Source organism: Heptranchias perlo, chromosome 39 (genome assembly GCF_035084215.1).
Source record: "Heptranchias perlo isolate sHepPer1 chromosome 39, sHepPer1.hap1, whole genome shotgun sequence".
Lineage (NCBI taxonomy): Eukaryota > Metazoa > Chordata > Chondrichthyes > Hexanchiformes > Hexanchidae > Heptranchias > Heptranchias perlo.
Genome location: NC_090363.1, coordinates 6,062,202 through 6,082,547, shown reverse-complemented (window position 1 = coordinate 6,082,547; position 20,346 = coordinate 6,062,202). Strand labels below are relative to the sequence as shown.

The window sequence follows — 20,346 nt, the reverse complement described above, 5'->3', positions numbered from 1 at the left end:
CTGTATTTTTTAAATTGCTGCTGTTGGAAATCAAAAGACGAAACAGCTGACATTTTATTTTAAAAGCTCCTTTCCGTCCTAGTCTGTGTATAGTTGGATGATCAGTAGGGATGCTGCAATTGTTCTAGCGTCCCTGGGAGGAGTGCAGTTTGGGGGGGGGGGGAACCACATTCCTGCTCCCAGTCACTAACACAGGAATAAGACAGGCCTTGAACCTGTTCCGCCATTCTATTAGATCATGGCTGATCTGGATCTTAACTCCATTTACCCGCCTTGGTTCCATGTCCCTTAATACCTTTGCCTAACAAAAATCTGTCAACCTCAGTTTTGAAATTTTCAACTGACCCCCAGCCTTTTTTTGGGGGGGGCGGTGGGAAGTGAGTTCCAGATTTCCACTGTCTTTTGCATGAAGGGAGTGCTTCCTCACATAACCAGTGATCCCTTTTGTAAAGTGCAGGTTTGTGTGGGCTCTACGTGAAGACAGGACTGAATCTGGCTGCAATGCTTCCGCAGTCTAGACGAGGAACTGGAAGATTCCCAGTGGCTTTAGTTGCTTCCCCAAACCACATCATCTCATGTACTGTAAAGCAATGCCAAAACAGATCCCCTTCCTCACAAGACGACCACACTCTCTGATTCCACATGAGCAACACCACAGAAGTGCAACTATTTTTTTTTAAATGTTTGGAGCCCTAGTGTAATTGCAACATGAAATCTTACACTTCGGTCATACCTCAAATTAAAAACGATATAATCACAAACCCATGAGACAAGAGGCTTACTTTGAGGGCGGAGGCTTGGTCCGGGCCCATACGACTGATCTGCAATGTCCCTTTCTCGGCCAACTTTGTCCTGATCGCCAGCCGCTTGCAGGGTTGGAAATTCCTCGCGAGAGAATGGCGACTGTTGGTTTGATCCCTTTCCACCTGAACACAGAAGTTTCCATTAAAAACCATTCCATCCAATCCTAAGTGGAGCTCCTATTTCAGCAGTCAAGTATTTACTTAGCACCTTTCAAGTCGAAAATTCTCAAAGCACTTCAGTCAATGATTCTTTTGTTTTTAAAAAAAAATGTAATGACAGTCACATATGCAAATGTCTTTGTTTCAACAAGTTTCCACAAACAGCAATGAGACGAGTAATTAATTGATGTTTTTTCTTACACTTGGTTGAAGGAAGAATATTGCCCAGGACACCAGAGGAGCTCTGTGCTCTTCAAATAGTGCCAGGGAATCTTCAACCACCAGAATAGGAAGATCGCACCTTGGCTTGTGTACCATACAAAGGACAGCATCTCCAACAATCCAGCAGTCCTTCAATACACTGAAGTGCCAGCCAGATTATGCCTGCAAGTCCTTCAACCCACAACCTTCTGAGTCACAGAAGAGTGAGCAGAGTTGACACATTAAAAGTAAAATGAAGTTAGTCTGAGTCAGTGCAAATACCAGTTCCAAATTCCAGCCAACAGTTAAGCTGAATGCAAAAAAAAAAGTTTAAAACTGAAACAGTGGAAGACAAGGCCTCAAACCAGCATTTAAGTTACTTCAGACTGAACTATAGCTAGATTATTTTTATTTTATGAACACACAGTCTCAATGTGGGGTCAGGCCTCTAAATGTTAGATGTGCCAACAACTTTGAGATTAGATCTTAGATTATTTTTTTTTAAAATAAACATGCAGGCTCAATATTAGATATTCTGTCTGAACAAGTCTAATTGAACTATGTATTTATTTGAATGGGAAAGTAGTTTTTGTAAATAGTACTCACCTGTACACCAGGCAACATAGCCACTATAGCAAAACCAGCCAATCAGGTCACAACATTATGACATCACAAAGGTATCTCTGATCAGATAATTTCAGGGTTACTATTTCTAGTTTAAAAGAAATATCGAGATGCACAAATTGGGTTAAACAATCTTTCACTTCTTGGATTGGGTAGCGCAGTGGCTTAGACCTTTCACCTCTGCGACCTAGGTTCATATCCATCGGACACGAGTACTTATTTTCAATCTCACTCGAAGTGGCTGAGGGGAAATGGGAAAGTGCTATAATAGAAGCAGGTGATCTTATATCCTCAGCCTCAAGAAGAAATCGGAGCAGGAGTATGCCTCGCGAGCCTGCTCTGCCATTCAGTAAGATCACGGCTGATCTTCTACCTCAACTCCACTTTCCCACCCTATCCCCATATCCCTCGATTCCCTAAGAGTCCAAAAATCTATCGATCTCAGTTTTGAATATACTCAATGACTGAGCATCCTCAGCCCTCTGAGGTAGAGAATTTCAAGGATTCACAACCCTCCGAGAAATTTTCAAATCATAAAGAAATTTTCCTCATCTCAGTCCGAAATGGACGACCCCTAGTGCTAGACTCGCCAGCCAGGGGAAACAACCTCTCAGCGTCTACCATGTCAAGCCCTCTAAGAATTTTATATGTTTCAACTCCAGAGAGTATAGGCCCATTCCACTCAATCTTTCATCCCAGGAATTAATCTAGTGAACCTTCGTTGCACCCCCTCTAAAGGCAAGTATATCCTTCCTCAGGTGAGGAGATCAAAACTGTGCACAGTACTCCAGGTTCGTACAGAATACGAGAGCTTTCCTCTGCATTTTCACCATTCTGTACCTGACCCAGGAGTGCCAAATTGGAAAGTGTGCCTTTCCCAGTACGTTGAGCATTGAATTATCAAGCAACAAACAAATGTCCTTCCATCTATAAAGGGACCTGGTTTAAATGCAATCCTCCAAATGAGATTAAAAGTCCTTCACGATCCCTCTCTCTCACATACACAATTGTACCGAAATAAGCAACTCTTACCCTATTCACTTGTGGGCAAAGGCCTTAAGCACAAAAGCTGTCCATAATTCAAACACAAGGTAATGAGAGTGGAAATGGAAGCAACTGCCCTAGAACCCATCTCATTACAGCACATGGAGACCATTCAACAAGGCACAACGCTACACAGAGCTGCCTTCAACTTCTGCTGCTATCTCCTAGCTGAGGAACTCAGTCAAAATCAGAAGCCATCTAAGTTTGAAGATTTGAATCTTAATTTCTTATTTAGAAGCACCTCCATTGGAAAACTAAAATATTTAACACACTGCAAAGCAGACTTGTAGGTCCACCCCATCGCAGTTACCAATTGCTCTGCATACAAGCAGTATTTTGGCAGCTTGATTTAAACTTACCATCTCCTTGTGCACCATGTGTAACGCTCGCCTGTGCCCAGGATTTTGTTCCGCTTTGTGCTGAAGGGGTGGCCTGCAATTAACAGAAGCAAATGTGGTGGCTTTTTACTTAACTTCTAGCACATTTTATTTATTTATTTTGCCTTTTTACAATGCAGTTAATCAGACTTCACAAGTAGTTTCAACACATCTTTGGGTTGATAAACTGGTTATTGGCTCACAGACCGTAGCAACAGCTGAATAGATAGCCAGACATGGAACCGGAAAAAGTTTTTGGTGGTGGAATCAGATTAAAAATCAGGGACAGTTAGAGTTTTGGGATTTCATAGAATCATACAGCACAGAAGGCGGCCATTCGGCCCATCGCGCCCGTGTCGGCTCTTTGAAGGAGCTACCCAATTAATCCCACTCCTCCTCTTTCTCCAAAGCCCTGCAAATTTTTCCTTTCCAATTCCCTTTTGAAAGTTACTATTGAATTTGCTTCCATCACCTGGTCAGGCAGCACATTCCAGGTCATAACAACTAGCTGCATTAAAAAAATCTTATCGCCTCCCTGGTTCTTTCGCCAATTATCTTAAAATGTGTCCTCTGGTTACCGACCCTCCCGCCAGTGGAAACAGTTTCTCCCTATTTACTCTATCAAAACCCCTCAAGTTTGAACATCTCTATTAAATCTCACCTTAACCTTCTCTGCTCTGAGAAGAATCCCAGCTTCTCTGGTCTCCACATAACTGAAGTCACTCATCCCTGGTACCAAATCTCCTCTGCACCCTCTCCATGGAGGGAGGCAATGAGGGAACATAATATTGTTTGTAAAAAATGAGGAGGCGGGGGGAAAAGTGCAGTGCCTGTTACCTAGGTAAATGCAGCAGCCATTCTACATCAGCAATGTCTCGCAGAGAGACACAAGATGAAGGACCAGCTAATCTGATTTTTTTTGAGAGATAAGGGTTGAAACGTTGGCCAGAAAAATTCAGTGCGTTTCTCTGAATATGCTAATGGGCCTCTGAGGTCTATCCAAAGCACCAGATAAGGCAGCAAAAAAAAATCTCAGTTCAACATCTCATCCCAGGGACGACACCCCACAATGATGCAGCACTTCACGACGCACTGGAGCGTCAGCCTAGTTTGGGCTCAAATCCTGGTATGGGGCTTGAATTACAAAAGCTCAGACTTGCACAAAATACTGATCCACAAACTGAGCCAAGTTCAAAGTCACTTTCTTTTTTTTTTAAGACCATCTACATGGTTGCAGGTCTCAATGCAACCATGAGCCATTGCTAGATGTCCACGAGAGAACGCGAGCCACAAGCACTGCCTACCTCCTGTGGAGCTGCTACCACTGCTGTTGCTGCTGCTGGACGCTTCGGCTGACTGGAGCCAGACGTCTGTGAAGCCGGCGGCAGCTGCGATTCCGGCTGCTGAGGTGTCGATGCATCGGTACTGAGAACAAAAAAAAAAGGCAAAGCTGAAATGCTGAATACAGGTTTTTACCCACCACAAAATTTATCACTCAAGATTGTACAGGAGGGAAAGAACACATTATTGCGAGGAATTACATTATTTTCTTTTAAATTGAGGAGGAAGGATGAAGACCAAAGTCCATAGTACATTACCAAGATTGAAAAGAACAGGAGAAAAAAAAGTGTCAGGAGCACTACGTGTGTGTACCACTGATGGAATATTGCTGACGTAAAACTACGAGAGAATTTAAGAATTCTAACTAGACTAGAGTGACTCGAAAAGGTACAGAGGGATATTAAGGGGCAGCAATTTCTCATTGTGCTATTTTTAAAATGAATGTATTAATGAGTATAAGTGAAAATGTCCTCTTTGCTATTTTAATGAAGTTGTTCAAAGTAGATGGATTACTGACTTTGTTAAAATAGTGAGGAGAGAAATATCACCAGAATGTTTACAATAGCATGGAGGAATGAGTGTACCAGGTGAATTCTTATTTAAAAGACCATAATTATGGATGAGGAAGGCTATTTGGCTTTGGATGGTCATCCATCCAGGATGACTCAAAATTCTTCCATTATAGCACTCATTGGTTTTCAAATCATGCCAGGAGTTTTTCACCTCCTTTGCTTTAACCAGGAGTCCATTCCATATGTTAATCAGTCAGTGTGAAGAAAAATCTTAAATTTGCCGTTTACAAGTTTAAACCTAATTGAAGTTAAATTCATCATGTCTCACTCCAGGTCCTGACAAGTGGTTATTTTAACAGGAAATTAGGACTAACTAGAAAGATAAGCAAGAACAAACAGAGACTCATGAAAATAAAATGGGCTGAGGAGAAATGCAAAGATTAAGCAGGCAAAAGTCGGAAATGTCTGGACTTTACACATTTTACGCAACTGAAGCTTTCAAGATTACAAAAGGAAACCAACGCAAGCAACTTGCTCACCATGCCAAAAGAGGTCATCTATCAGGCAACACAACTTAAAAATTAATAAGTCGGGAGCACGTGTGACAACAAACGTATTCTACAAAGCTATTGTTCGGAGTGAAAATGTAAAGCGGAGGGGCCACTGAAGCAGACACTATGTTAGAGGCAATTAGATTCCTTTATGCAGAGAAGGAAATGAGAGATATGGTGATAAGATTGTGAGTTGGGCTGATCAAATTGAGAAAGCCTCAACAGGCCTATTGCTCTTTTCCTGTTCCTAGAACGTCTTATGTTCCATCATCTGCTTCCTTCCTTGTCCACCATCTCCACAAGGCTGATAGCAAGAGTCCAATATAATTTGAAGACTAAATAGTACTGGAAATGGTAGTTACAAAATGCCAGTAAAAGCATATTAGCATGACAAAAACAAGAATTCAGCGCTGCCTCCGACCACAAGGTTCCATGGTAACACACGTAATCAGAACGCTTACCTCTTTTGGTCTTGCGATTCTTGCTTGCTTGCCCATCCTGTTCCGTCTTTTGGTACTAAAGAAATATTGGGGTCATTGCCTTTATTTTCCGCTTTTAAACTTGGCAGGTTTGCAGGAGGTGGCATGCGCCGAGCTGCGGCAACTTTACCGAGACTCTGCAATCCATGACGTGCGGTGACTGGCAAAGAGTGGGAGAAAAAAAAACACAAAATGTAAGCAATCTCAGACCAGCTGCCTTGCAGAGGAATTATTGCATTGTAAATGGAGTGCAAAGACAATGTTCTCAAACCAATCTCTCTGGGAAAATGAAAGGAATTACAAAAGCTCAGACCTGCACAGAATACTAATCTGCAATAATGGGCTTCTGCTTTAACCGCTAAAACACGAAGGCACAGCCCTCTAGGATCTAGGAATTTCCCTTCGGTTCTCCGATCCAGTGACTCCTATATAAACTCATAAGAACGGTCACTTGAATAAGAAACCACAAGGTTGTCAGCACCCATGGAAGCTTACTCCCAAGCAAGTGCTACTGTCTTCAAGAGGTGGAGATGCCGGTGATGGACTGGGGTGGACAAATGTAAGGAATCTTACAACACCAGGTTATAGTCCAACAGTTTCATTTGAAAATCACAAGCTTTCCTCCTTCGTCCGGTGTGTGAAGGTATATATGCGGTGCTTTTATGGAAACCTTCACACACCTGACGAAGGAGGAAAGCTCCGAAAGCTTGGTGATTTTCAAATAAAACTGTTAGACTATAACCTGGTGTTGTAAGATTCCTTACATTTATCTTCAAGAGAGGAGAGTAATTAATTGGGTAAAAGACATCCTGCACTGGTGGATGCCCTTCAGAAATCCTAGGACAGTGAAGATATTGACTTATTCCAAAACACCTTTTTGCTCCTCAAAATGGTGTTATTTTCCCAGGGGAAATGCTCAGCCACCCTGAACTGACTGACACTGAAGGTTCAAGGAGAAGAACTACACAACAGATTATCCGATTGAGCGATTAATGGAAGCATTAGAAGCACACAGTCACAGAACAAAAAAACCCACAACACTTATCTAGGCCAGGCAAAAAAAATTCAAAACAAAACCTCGGCAATGATTTTGGGTCTGCACTGGCTTCAGAGACATTAGCAATTCAAGAAACCAATAACCCAGCTGATTAAGATGTGGGGATGGCGGTGATGGACTGGGGTTGACAATTGTAAACAATTTTACAACACCAAGTTATAGTCCAACGATTTTATTTGAAATTTACAAGCTTTCGGAGGCTTCCTCCTTCCTCAGGTAAATGAGGAAGGAGGAAGCCAGCTGATTAAGATATTGCTTTGAGTGTCCATGCACATCTGTGCACCATTCCAGCCTCACAATACAGCTGCACATAGGTCAGATTAATTTTTTTTGCACTTAACAGTACTTTATCACGCTACTCAAAACCTTAAATTATTTCACATACAATTACTTTCTTTGAAGTGCAGTGACCGTTATGTAGGGGCACACGGGTAGAATGGAATTAAATAAATGGCCATTTCCCAATGCCTGTTGCAGCTTGGGATGCCAACCCTCCAGGATTGTCCTGCAGTCTGCAGGAACCAAAGGTTGATCTCCAGTGCACTCCTGTGAGCAATCCTGGAGAAAAAATCATCAGGACATTAAAAAAAATTGGGTGCTTTAAAAAAAATTCTTTGAACAACTTTCACATATTACTTATAAAAACACATTGGAGATGGGGAAAAAGGGCTGATTGGATGATTCTCAACTTCAGTCAATGAGGTAATGAAGAGTCTGTTCGCTTCTCAATTGGCTTGGGAAGGCAGTGCGCTGTGAGGATAGACATGTTGGTAGGGCAGTGGTAGAAAAGAGATAATGAGATGAAACCTCCAGGAATACAAGAGTCGGCAACCCTAGTTGCAGCCTTGTGGTAATAATGATTGGTGACGCAGTTATAATGTGTTATACAAGTAGCTCAGTTGGTGGGCCTCACCTCTGGAAAGCTATGGGTTCATGCCCCATTCCAGAACTTGAACACATAATCTAGGCCAACACTCCACTGTTGAAGATGCCATCTTCAGAGGAGTAGTTGAACCAAGGCTCTGCCTGACTGGCACATTCAAGGTCCTATGGCACTACTTGAACAGCAGGGAGCACTCATGGTGACTGGTCAACATCTATCCCTCAACTACCACCACCAAAAACAGATTAATTGGTCATTCATCTCACTATATCCTAAAATAAATAGCTGTATGCAAAATGGCTGCCGTTTACCTGTAAAACAGCCACTAGAATTAAAATAAGTCACTGCACGAGACTCTGAAATGTGGTCGGGCGCAATATAAATGTAATTCTGTCTGTTATTCAAGGTATCGCCCCATTCATTCTGTGCAGCATACTAGGATATTAATATAAATTTGTTACCCCCCTTCCCTGAAAGTGCTAATGTTTGCAGGGGTACAGTTCCATAACCAGCACCAAAAGCTCATCCACAGAAGCAAAATATTTGCTCACCAACAGAAATTGAGGCCTCGCCCAATGTCCACATTTGTGCATTTTTCAGAAGGAGTCACTGCAGTGATGAGGAATTTCACCCGCCCCCCCCTCCCCTTGTTAGTCATGGGGCAGAGTCCAATTGCAGTACCCTGACTGTTATCCCAGGCTGAGATCAGCTAACTCAGTCCAGACTGGGGGATAAGGCTTGTGATCCTCTGGCCTGTGTAGCTTAATGCCATACCGCATCGTTCATTTACCAAGATATGGGGGCAGAAGGGAAGAAAGTAAAACTAATTTAGCTTAAATTATGAGTCAGCCTGCCTGAAAGTAGGAGATTCATTAGGTGGGGCGGGGGGGAAAGAGAGATTATAAAAGTAATAAATTTAAAACTAGATCCAGTGTGAACTTTATAATAAGTGACAGATGGCCAAGTGTGTTATAGCTCTGGTCAGTCCCAGACACCTGGTAGTTTCAGTCATAAATACAAACAAGTCCCAACAGTGTAAAATTAATTACTCGAGTGCTACAAATTAACAGCAGTATATAGCAATTCAGGCAGTAATCTTCCAGCTATGCAGGCGTGTAGAATAGATACAGAATAGAAAAGGGTTTATGATTTCCGAATTTTCCAATGAAGATCAGACATCTTGTTACTTCTAAGTTTTCCTTACAAAATAATCTTACCTTAAACCGAAATCAGTTTAATTTTTACTGCATGTCACAGGAAAATTATTGGGAGCGAAAATAAATCCCCATCACCTGGTGATGACCCAATTTTAATTTTAACATTCTGCTTTAAACACTTCCCTCCTCCCTACTAGCCAGAGTATGGACAGACAAACTTTCTGTCCCTGCAGTTCACTAGTCACCCACGGGAAGGTGCCCCATAGCAGTCTGGACTGGCGCGACAAGAAAGGAAAACCTAAATGGAATGTCAAGTTACACCAGTTAAGATGCTGCATTTTCATCTCTTGGAACTGGGTACCAGTCCAGCCCACAGCTCAGTGGTGAAAGTTGCCTCTGTCTGCTGCATACAAGTGGCCCAACATGACTTTTGGGTAGTTTCAACTGCAACACTGGGCTGACTGGTCTCATTCACAACCCAGTGTGGGAAATGGAGATGGCTATCTTAGTGCAGTAAGTGATGTGGCACATTGTTGGGGGACGGCTTCATTCTGCATCTGACCCAATCTGCAAGTGGTTTATGCCGACACAAGGTGCCAAAAGTGTAAACATACCCCACTCTCCAGCACAGATATCCCTCAACACAAAACAAGGCGGCATTTTTTTAAGCTAACGGTTGCAAAGCTGGTTAAAGCTTCCAGGCTCACAACTGCAGCAAATCAGCATACACCCACAATAGATTGTTTTTTAAAAAGTGATTTTTTAAAAATCATAGGAAACTAGCATTTCAGTTAGAGTGACCCCCATCAACTGGTCAGAAGTCCCCATTATGAAAAAACCTTGACGTTAAAAGGCACTTAAAAAAAAATTGTAGCAGGGATCGATGGATATCAATCAGAAGCAGAAACCATGGCTAATTTTTCCTCTTAGGCTATGGATGCTGAGGTTAATTCCAGCCCCAGCTGAGATTAGCATAGCACAGACTGGAGATCAAATCAGACACCTACTGATCAGCTTGACTCAATACCATATAAGGCAGTGAAATTCCCAACTCCGCTATCAGGGCAATTCCCACTTTAAGGTATTTATATTTTCTCCTCTCCCTACTGACTGCTCCAGAGTAGTTGCTGCCTACTCTCTCCCAGACCGTCAGCATTGTTGCTCAAACTATCCATGGGAGTTGTTGCCAACTTCCCTCTTTCCTTGAAATGGAAGCACCTTTGCTAACTCTTTAAATCAAACCCTGTCAATGACAGTCAGTGCCACACTCTAGTTGGGAGGAGTTTGGGGGAAGGGGGGAAAGAGATACTAAAGCAGGGATGGGGAACAAAGGGGGAATTTGGGCCCCTTACAAATGAGGATCCACAGTTCCCACTATAAATGATGGACATCTTGCAGAATGGAGACAAAAAGAAAATATTTGGGGTAGAAAAAAATGGAAAGATCACAAGCTAATAAAATAAACTGGTCTACTATGATGCCCTTCACAGCATGTAATGCCATGGCATTCAAAGCACAAGAGTGTAGGAATTCAGGGTTTACTATTTAAGAAATAACTTGCATTTATATAGCATCCTGCAAATCAGCACATCCCAAAAGGGACTTCACAGTCCATTCATTTTTTTTTGAATTGAAGTCAATGTAGTAATGTTGGGGAATTTATTTCAACCAGTTGGGCACAAAGGCAAGAGAGAGTTGAGGAAAAACAGCGAAATGTAGGGATAATGCCAGACAGCTAGACTAATGCCAGAACCGCAGTGAGGTTTGTAGACCATAATGTCTCTTGCATTGCAAAGTAGCCACTGGCAATGGGAAACTGAGCCATACTGACCAGGAAGCTTGCAGGCTTCTTGGTCTCAGCAAAGGCAACAGCACCAGTGTTACAATTGTCTGGTTTTGGAAAAAGGGATGGAAAAAAAAATCAGCTAAGGCTCCCGTTCCTGATGGATATTCAGTGACTCCTGATGGAAAATGAGCTGCGTGTAGATGTCAGGTGAGGATAGGACCCGACTCAGCTATATGTTCTACCGATAATTACAATCCATGCTTAACATGGATATTAAGGCAAGGTACTGCAGGGCATCAACAAATGTAGAAGCATACTCGAGCACGAGTCAATTCCATCAAAGGTCAAGAAAGCTCCTTTAATTTTAAAAAAAAGCAACAATAACGGAGATAGCAGCAGCAGCAGAGACTGAACACTGACAATGCCTTCAATGCACTGCTGTGCACTTTTCCCACTACACACCATTCAGCCGACGGTGGTGCTTTTTAAGCCATTTGCTATACTAACTTGTTCATTTCCTTCGGTGTCTCACTAAGCTTTAGTGTATTGTCACCAATAGGCCAACAAAGAAAAAAAAATCCAATACATTTTGAAGTTGTGCCAATACACTCATCAATACCATGAATTTACTACCTTGAACTATTCCCACCAGTACTTCAACCTTGTGTTACATAGCTCAAAGTGTTCTTTCCAGACACATTTGAAAGGGCAACTAAATTATAGTTCTTTCCCCAAGTGTTTGACAATTTAAGTAGGCATAGTATGAAAATTTTAAAACCCACGTTTACACCCAACTAAAATCCTATTGACAACTCTGCCTGCCGACCTCCCTCTCACTCCCCCTCCCCATTTCTCACTATTGATGCCACTCAGACTGTTCTCATCCCACTGATTCTTACTGTTAGTATCAAAAGGATCAGCCCACAATAATGCATCAACTGGTCTCAAAGCACAAAATATGCACAAAAAGAATGGGAGAGGAATTGGCTAGTAATTAGGAGCCCTGCAATGACAGGCATCAGTGTGGGTTCAACACTGATAGGAAGAAGTCGCACATATCATACAGAATAGAAGGTGCTAGGTTTGATTTCTATTATGGACCAAATTAGCTGATCACAGCTGGAGTAGCACCTAGGGCACAACTGGCCCAAGTACCCCTGAACTGAGGAGGAAAATCTCCATTCAGTGACCCCCTGTTGGAAAGTACACGTGTGTAGATGCTGGGTGGGGGCAGGATTTGATTCAGCTACAACACACTCCATGGTTAGCACCTTCAGGAATGGAGGGGAGAAAATAACCATAGTGGACCAAAAGTGTATTGGTTTAAATGATATTTTTCCTATTGGGTACGGAAACCAATACTTGAAATAAATCTAGTGACAACATTGTATTAACTAGATGGACGATTTGTCTGATGTTAGTCTGTTACAGAAACAAACATGAACATAAAGATGGGTAAGAACAAGTCCTACAGGCTTCAATAATAATCTCAGTAATCTCCCTCTTAGATTACCTGTGGGTTTCTGAGTTTCTAAGGATTTTCCTTTGTAAGTATCAAACAGGTTGAGCGACGAGTACTTGGTTTTTCCATCCTTTCCCTTTGCAGTTTGCCCCAAACGATCTGACATCTCGCTGGAAGGTCATTGAGTACGGTGGTTCCTTTAGGCACCCCTTGAAACGTGCCTCCTTCTTAAAAAAAAGGAATTTATATTCAGATCTGGTGCTGAGAGATTAGCTATAAACAGTCTCACTTGTTAAGAGTATTCAGTTAAGCACACTGATAGCATAGTACTTAAAACAAGTGTGATATGGAGCTGTACAGATTAGGAAGATGCTAGGTTAAATTCCTGGGTTGTACTCAGTTACCTGATCTCAGCCAGCTGGGCAGTATAGTATGCGTGCCAGGATTACAGCTGCCCTGGGTTATGGAAAGGAAAGAAAATCAGCCAGGGCCCCTGATTACTGCCCAATGATTCTCGCTGCCAAATGTGCATGTGTGGCCTAAGATGAGGACAAGATAGAGACTGACCACAAGACCCTCCTCCATCTTTGTCCTATAGTTTGCTGACACTCCAAGACTCTTACATGAACAACCACTTGGAAACCTCCTGACAGGTGACCTGTGCTCTGGCAAAGCCTAATGCTGGGGGAGTGAATGAAAGCAAGAGAAAAAAGGAGCGAGAGAGCGAGAATGAATAAAGATATTATTTAAAACAATCTACAGGGCCTGGTTGTTTTGAGTACCAACGCAGTGGTCAAAACAATTTAGATTATTGTAATGAAGTTTCATGCCAGATCACACACCAAGGGGGTGATTTTAACCCCCAAGAACGGGTGGGAGTTGAAAATAATTGTTTTCTTGGGTCACAACTGCAAAATTTTCAGACTTCGCATTTCCAGTGGGAAGCCTGTACTTTTACACGCCCAAGTTACACTCGGAAATAAAGCCGAGTTGCAGTCGCGATCCAAAAAACAACTATTTTCAACTCCCACCCGCCCCCAACCCACCTGTTCTTGGTGATTAAAATCACCCCCCAAGTGTCCCACATTTAACAATTGAATCCCTGATTGTTGTATTAACCAGTGATGACCACACGGGAATTAGGAAGAGGTCAGTCAGCCCATCCATTTAACCTCCAGGTTAAGAGAGATTTTCGTGTATTTTATTCCAACCCTACATACAAATTCGCCCCAATACCGTAACTTCAGGCAGGTTCAATGTAATACTTGGCGTTTTATTCTGCACTTTGGTTGTAAAGTGATACAAGAAAACCAAACATTCTTACACAAAAAAAATCCTCATTTAAATAAAGCATTTTTAATTAATCAAGGTGTACAGAGTATGAGTGTCACACATTTCTGTCTCAGGAATTTAGTAAGTTTAGTAATAGATACCCTAGTAATGAAATTTATCCAAACTCTCACAAGCACCACAAAATGCCCCCCAGAGGATGGCCCAATCCTTCATCCTACATTGCTTCAGTGACAAGTGCAAAAATCATTGTTTCAAAGCTCATTTGCACTGCAACTCCAGCTGGAAACTCTGGTTTTCCACCTCCTTGCAGAACAAACGGTAACCCCAATCATGTGTGTTCCTTCAGCACATCTGCTGGCATAGCCTGAACTGAGGTTGTTAAAATACACACGGTCATCTTAACTAGAATATCTTGTTCTCGGGAAAATTAAATTCTTATTGCTGGAAGGTACTGAAAATGACTGGCGATATGACGTGTTATGAACAGTTAAATGGGCAATTTGGGAAGTATTCATAGATTCTGAATTTATAGCAGTGCTCACATACAATCCAAAACATACTTCCCTCTGGAGTATTTAATCACTTCTGGTACATGTTTGGTGATTATAGTTTATCAAGCTGACTATTCGACAAACTTTGTACGTGTGTGGTGGGGGCGGGGGTGGGGAAGGGAAGGTGGGATAATTTCATTTCTCCTTTCAGCCACAATACCCTGCACACCATTCCAATTACAGGTGGTGGTTTGGGGGTTTTCAATTCAGTTGAACATAGATAAGTGTAGCAAGTAACAGTACAAGACAATTTTTAAAAATACTTCAAACCAGAAACACACATTTTTCCATCTTCCTCTCTCCTCCCCCAACAATGGCATACACAAGATCTCAATGTTTGGACACCTCTGCTGCCACATAGAAGCACACAGCACCGCGTTATTAATGCAGACAATTAGACAAATTGCAGGTTGTCAAAGAAAATAAAGTTAAATTGTAGTGCTTTCAGCCTGGATTTTTGATTTGCTTCTTCACCTCCCAAAGAAAACAATTTTGTTTTAATATAAAAGTTAAAAACAGGCTTTTTCCAGTGGTGAGAAGGCAGGGCAGTGTTTTCCCAACCCCATTTCTAACACAATCAGGCACTTTTGCAAGAGGCATTAATTGCTATTACATAGGAGGACAGCAAAACCTGGTTAACACAAGCTACATGTAAATACTGTAATATAGAAACTGATTAAAACAGGAAGAGGACACAATTATCGTGGTTTAGAGAATTTGTAAAAAAAAATAATCTACTCCATCACCAGTCACCACACAAGAATATTTGCCTCTTGCCCAAGGGTGCCGACTCCTGCAGAGGTGCAATCCCACAACAACAGCTGACTTTAGGAGCCTCACCAAAGTAGTCATTCTTCACGAGTGAGCCTAGACTGCAAGTTATGTAGGCTATTCAACTCTTGGGCCATCAAAGCCAAGGCCAATCCTATCCTCATTTGATGTCCACACACTTGCACTTTTCAGTAAGGATTACTGCACAGAAATGGGAACCAGGAATCTTGGCAGGTTTCTCCCCTCTACAGCCCAGAGGCTAGGAAGTCAATTTTTAGCATCTCTACCATCACCTGGGCTTTGTTCAGATGACTCGGCACAGGTCAGGGCATTGAACATACAATCTTCCTTTCTGTACGGCTCACTTGCATACTGGGTGATACACATACCCACCAAGCCACTGAGGGAGCTCAGATGGAGTTTATAAACTACTTAAGGTGTGTACTTGGCATTTAGATGGCACTGGTACCCAGAGATTACATCTTGTGATTCAATCCAGACATCCTGTTTACATTACTCTCATTTACAGACTACTGAACAAGACATGGTGTCAGCATTGTTAACCAGAATTTGTAACATAGCTTATTTTTTTTTATTTGAAAAGGTATAAAGCTCAGACAATGCAACATTTTAATTTTCAGAACACGAGCAGCAAACTGGTAAAAGAAAAAAATAGCACCACAGTTGATCAGAATGTTTTTTTTCTTACAAATTAAACACTGACCATCTTCCTCTTCCCTTGACCTTCCTCTCCCTCCCATGAAAGGGAATGGAGAGGCTGCAACACAATTTGGGGGTGGAGAAGAGGAGGAGAAACCCTCGAGTTCACTGCCAGAGACAGAATAAGTGTCTCGCAGAGCGTCAGAACTAGTTCAGCTTGCAAAATCAAATACAACACATACACACATATCTGCTGCTTCCTTCATTTTGCAGGTAGTGTATTACTGCCAAGACAAAGAGAAACATGATGCAAATCTGCATCCTTATGCTTTTCAACAGAATTAAGAATCCTGTAGCTCACCATCATTGACATTCTTCCAAGCAGCTGCATTAGAATCCTTATCTACAAGTACCTGCAGGCTGGAGACAAGGAATCGAATGATAACAATAAAACTTAAATTATTTAAAGGAACATGGAATTATCCAGCGATTACTCCTTACCTCTGCCACTGCCTCGGACTGACCCAAGGAGAGCATTAGAGTAATCGAGTATGGAAATGACAAAGGCGTGGATTTGCATTTCAGCAGAGGTTGCGGGGGAGGGGAGAGATGAGGTAGGGTTGGAGACAGGCGACATTGCAGAGGTGGAACGAGGTGCTCTTGGTTTGAAGCTCAACATCAAATACAATACTAATTGTGCACTAACCGACAGGAGGGATGAGGGTGCTGAGGTGCAAATTTTAGACAGAGCTGAACAGCTCAGCTTTGGTGTTATCAATGCTGAGTTGGAGGAAATTCTTCCTCATGCAGAATGCTACATTGGTGAGGCAGTTGTACAGCACAATGGTGAGCGAAGGATCCAGAGTGGTGACGGGCAAAGCTGGGGTCGTCTGCATGGATGCAAAAGCTGTCCTCAGACCTATGAATGATATTGAAGGGCAGCATGTACACCAGGAAAACAAGTGAGCCAAGGGCGAAGCCTTGGGCAAGGGATGAAAAGCCAATACGGGAAATGTGCCATTCTGTTGGGACAGATAGGAGTGGAACCAAGCTAAAGCAATGCCTAAATGGCAGACCACAGGGAAGAGACGGTGGAGAAAGACGGAGTGGTCGACAGTATCAAGTGCTGTCTTCTCCCATCCGCTCCCAACATGTCAGCCTTGGCTTCAAGCCCCACCCAAAAGAGACATGAGCACATAATCTAGGTTGACACTTCAATGCAGTGCTGAGGAAGTGTTACAGGTGTCATCTTTTGCATGAGGTTAAACAGAGGCTCCATTTGCCCTCTCACATGGATGTGAAAGGTTCCATGGCACTATTCAGAGATTAGCAGGTCAGTTCTCCCGGTGTCCTGGCTAACATTTATCTCTCAACCAACATCACTAAAAACAGATTATCTGATAATTTATCGCACTGCTGTTTGTGAGACCTTGCTGTGTGTAAATTGGCTGCCAGGTTTGCAGAAGTATTTCAGTAGCTGTGAAGTGCTTTGGGACATCCAGGGAATGTACAAGGAGCTTTATAAATGCAAGTTTTTTAAAAAATTTGTTCATGGGATGTGGGCATCGCTGGCGAGGCCGGCATTTATACCCATCCTTAATTGCCCTTGAGAAGGTGGTGGTGAAGTTATTTTCCTTTTTTCTCAAAATGAGTTTAGGGTCTTGCTGTGTGCTTCAATGGTACCTGAAGTACTCCTATGTCACAACTAATGATTACTCTTCAAATGGGTGAACCCAGTGAGTGTTAGCATGCTATCCAACTGTTTGAATGCAAATGGGAAAAAGGCAGCAGCATCACAGCTGAGGCTAATCTGGTCCTCGCTCAATATTCTCACACTAGCACTTTCCAGCAGGGGTCACTGGATCCTTACCAGGAAACCCGTGACTTAATTTTTAAAAAAAAAAACTTCCTAATCTTGGGACAAATCCCAATTGTAGCATCCCCATGAATTCTCCAGGTGAGATCAGCTGACTTAAACCTTTGATTGAACCTGGGACGTTCATGGCCTGTACAGCTCAGTAAAACATTGACCAGTTCATTTATCAACTATGTAATTGAGAGCTACTCTATATCTGTTTTTCTAGGTGTTTTGTTGCTGGGTCTGTGCAGAGGCGGCATGAGTCAGTTGTAGAAAGCAATGTTGCAGTATCTACCCACACCCACCAGGTTCAAATAGCTTGTGATAAAAGTACTGCCAGACAGTTGCAGTTCAATACTTCAAACATATCCCCAGGACAGGTACATTTTGTTTTCATTTGCTCGTTGACACGCATACCTTCAGCCTTGCAAACAATAGCATTTTTTTTTCTTAACTTATTCAAATCAGTATAAACCTTATCCTGCAGAATAAAAACCACCAAAATTCAGTAACTAGAACTCGGATAGCACTCTTGCTTCTAGGACTTAAAGGTTGAGAATTCAAGCCACACTCAAGGGGTTTTTCCATAATCTAGAATGACACTCCAGTACAGTACAGTGGGAGTGCTGCATTGTCAGAGATACCATCCTTACCGATGAAACATTTAAGCCAAAACTGTTTTTCTCTTCCAGTGTTTTAGATGGATGTTTAAGATAGCAAAGAACTGCAGGGACTTCTCCTGATGACCTAGCCAACATTCCTCTTTTAATTTACACCATCAAAAAAGGTTAACCGGCCATTCATTTCACTGCTGTACGTGGGATCTGTCATAATTGCCTACATAACAGTCAGTCGATTTTCAAAGCGCTACACATACAATGAATTATTTTTCAACATTTGAGAGAAGTGATAATGAATGCAAGCCCATCTTTCCTTGTAGGAATGATTGTGGATAAAAGCTTTAACCATTAAATTTAAAAAAGAGATTTGCACTTAATCCACTCCGATAGATACAAAGTAACAGCTTGTAATCTGTAAAAATCTACAGTGCACGTCATACCTCAATTGTTTATATGAGCCCCACCAGTACAAAAATTACACTCACCCCCTTAAACATTGACGAACATTTTTTTTTTAAAGTCACTCTTTAGAACATGAAGTATTTTCATAATCAAATGAGCACTTGTGCAAAGTAGAACAAAATGAATGGAAATGTCTGCCTGCGTTGAAGCTAGCATGCAACATCGTGCACACGAGCATCAGTATAAAAGTGATCCTGTGTCTGTCCATTTCAAGAAGCAACCTTGCAATTATGCCCAAGGGCCTTCATGCTATGGAAAGCACTTTTGTTGTAGGGTGCATTCCACTTTATTGATAAATAGAAAGACAACAGCACATAGTCTAGTTGCTGTAGCTTCCCCCGATGGTTACATAGGCCAGAGGCACCGTTTATGCTACCACCACCTGTGTCCTACTCTGCACTCAGCTTCAGAAGCTGGTTTCTGCAAGGATGTTGGACAGCACTGTGTAAAACAGCGACCCTTGCTAGAACCGGCTGTCTTGACGTGACGCGGATTTGTTATGATGCAGTCAATTTCCCGAACCTCAAATCGTTTACACTACAGAGCCCAGTTAACAGAGGGAGAACTGCGTGTCTGCTAACAGCTGCACTCCCCTGGTGTAATAAAATCTTTCAGATGGATCACAGAGTCTCTGGAGGCAGGTGCAGAGCTGTCACTATGCAATTACAGAAATCTTGACACATATTGGGGGAGCATGCAGTTGGTTCTGACAATAGAAGAGAATCCCCAAGAATCTCATTGCCATAACGATCTAATATATGCACGTGAACTGCAGAGACAATTGCTGTATCAAAAACTTAATAAAATATGTATTCACTCAGGGTGCGTGACGCCTTCGTCTGCACGTGCTTATGGTGATTTTTTATCAGCTCTAGCTGCAACATTATTTCCACTAGCGGTTCAAGGCGGCGGCTCACCACCACTTTCTCAAGGGCAATTAGGGATGGGCACTAAATGCTGGACTCGCCAGCGACGCCCACATCCCATGAACAAATAAAAAAAGCAGCACAATACAACCTCGGAGGGGGAAAAAATCCTTCGGGCAGCCGACAAGGAAATAATATGACCACTGTCAAGAAATTAAAAGACTCTCCTGCCTGATCCCATATTGTTTGAGATTTTGTTGGTGGTTGCTCAATGTTAGCTTAGAGGTGAAGGTAGTCAGTTTATTTTTCCACTTTTGGCACCCAGTGGGCTGGAGAATTTTAAAACAAATTTTCTTGAGATGTGGGCAACACCAACAAGGAAGCATTTATTTAGGGCATTAAGAGTTGGACTGGAATCACACGTAGGCCAGACTGGGTAGGGGTAGCAGGTTCCCCTCTGCGAAGGACACTAGTGAACCAGTTGGGTTTTTAAAATGGGTGTTCTGTTGTCGCCCACAAATTACCAGATTTATTACATTCAATTTTACATATTGCCATGGTGGGATTTGAACTCATGACCTTCAAGTTACTAGCCCCATACCATAATTACTAGGTTACTGTACCCAAGGCAGCATTAAATGCGTAGTAGAGTTCCCTCTAGCAGGTCATGACCACGTACTTGAAACCAAATTTCAGAACTCCAAATCTATGGGATTCCTCACTTTTCTTTCCTTGCTCCTATAATCTAGTGGCTTTTAAAATCTAAACTTACCAACACCTAATTAATTTATCCAGTCTTTCCATTTTCCAACTCAGGTGTCATCCTTCA

At 42.2% G+C, this 20,346-nt stretch overlaps 1 protein-coding gene across 7 annotated transcripts in view; it reads right to left on the bottom strand.

Annotated features, from left to right (window-relative positions):
- The window catches only part of LOC137305164 (protein PRRC2A-like), a 102,299-nt gene that overhangs the window by 63,822 nt on the left and 18,131 nt on the right, over positions 1 to 20,346 (bottom strand). For 6 of the 7 annotated variants that reach the window (XM_067973971.1, XM_067973975.1, XM_067973974.1 and 3 more), the window contains exons 2-6: positions 12,488 to 12,663; positions 6,074 to 6,251; positions 4,513 to 4,633; positions 3,191 to 3,263; positions 783 to 926 (exon numbers count right to left, since the gene is read on the bottom strand). In XM_067973971.1, the coding sequence (XP_067830072.1) occupies positions 783 to 926; positions 3,191 to 3,263; positions 4,513 to 4,633; positions 6,074 to 6,251; positions 12,488 to 12,602 (631 nt within the window). In that variant the 5' untranslated portion in view covers positions 12,603 to 12,663. The remainder of the gene's footprint in view (positions 1 to 782; positions 927 to 3,190; positions 3,264 to 4,512; positions 4,634 to 6,073; positions 6,252 to 12,487; positions 12,664 to 20,346) is intronic. The other variant, XM_067973972.1, reaches the window with a different exon arrangement.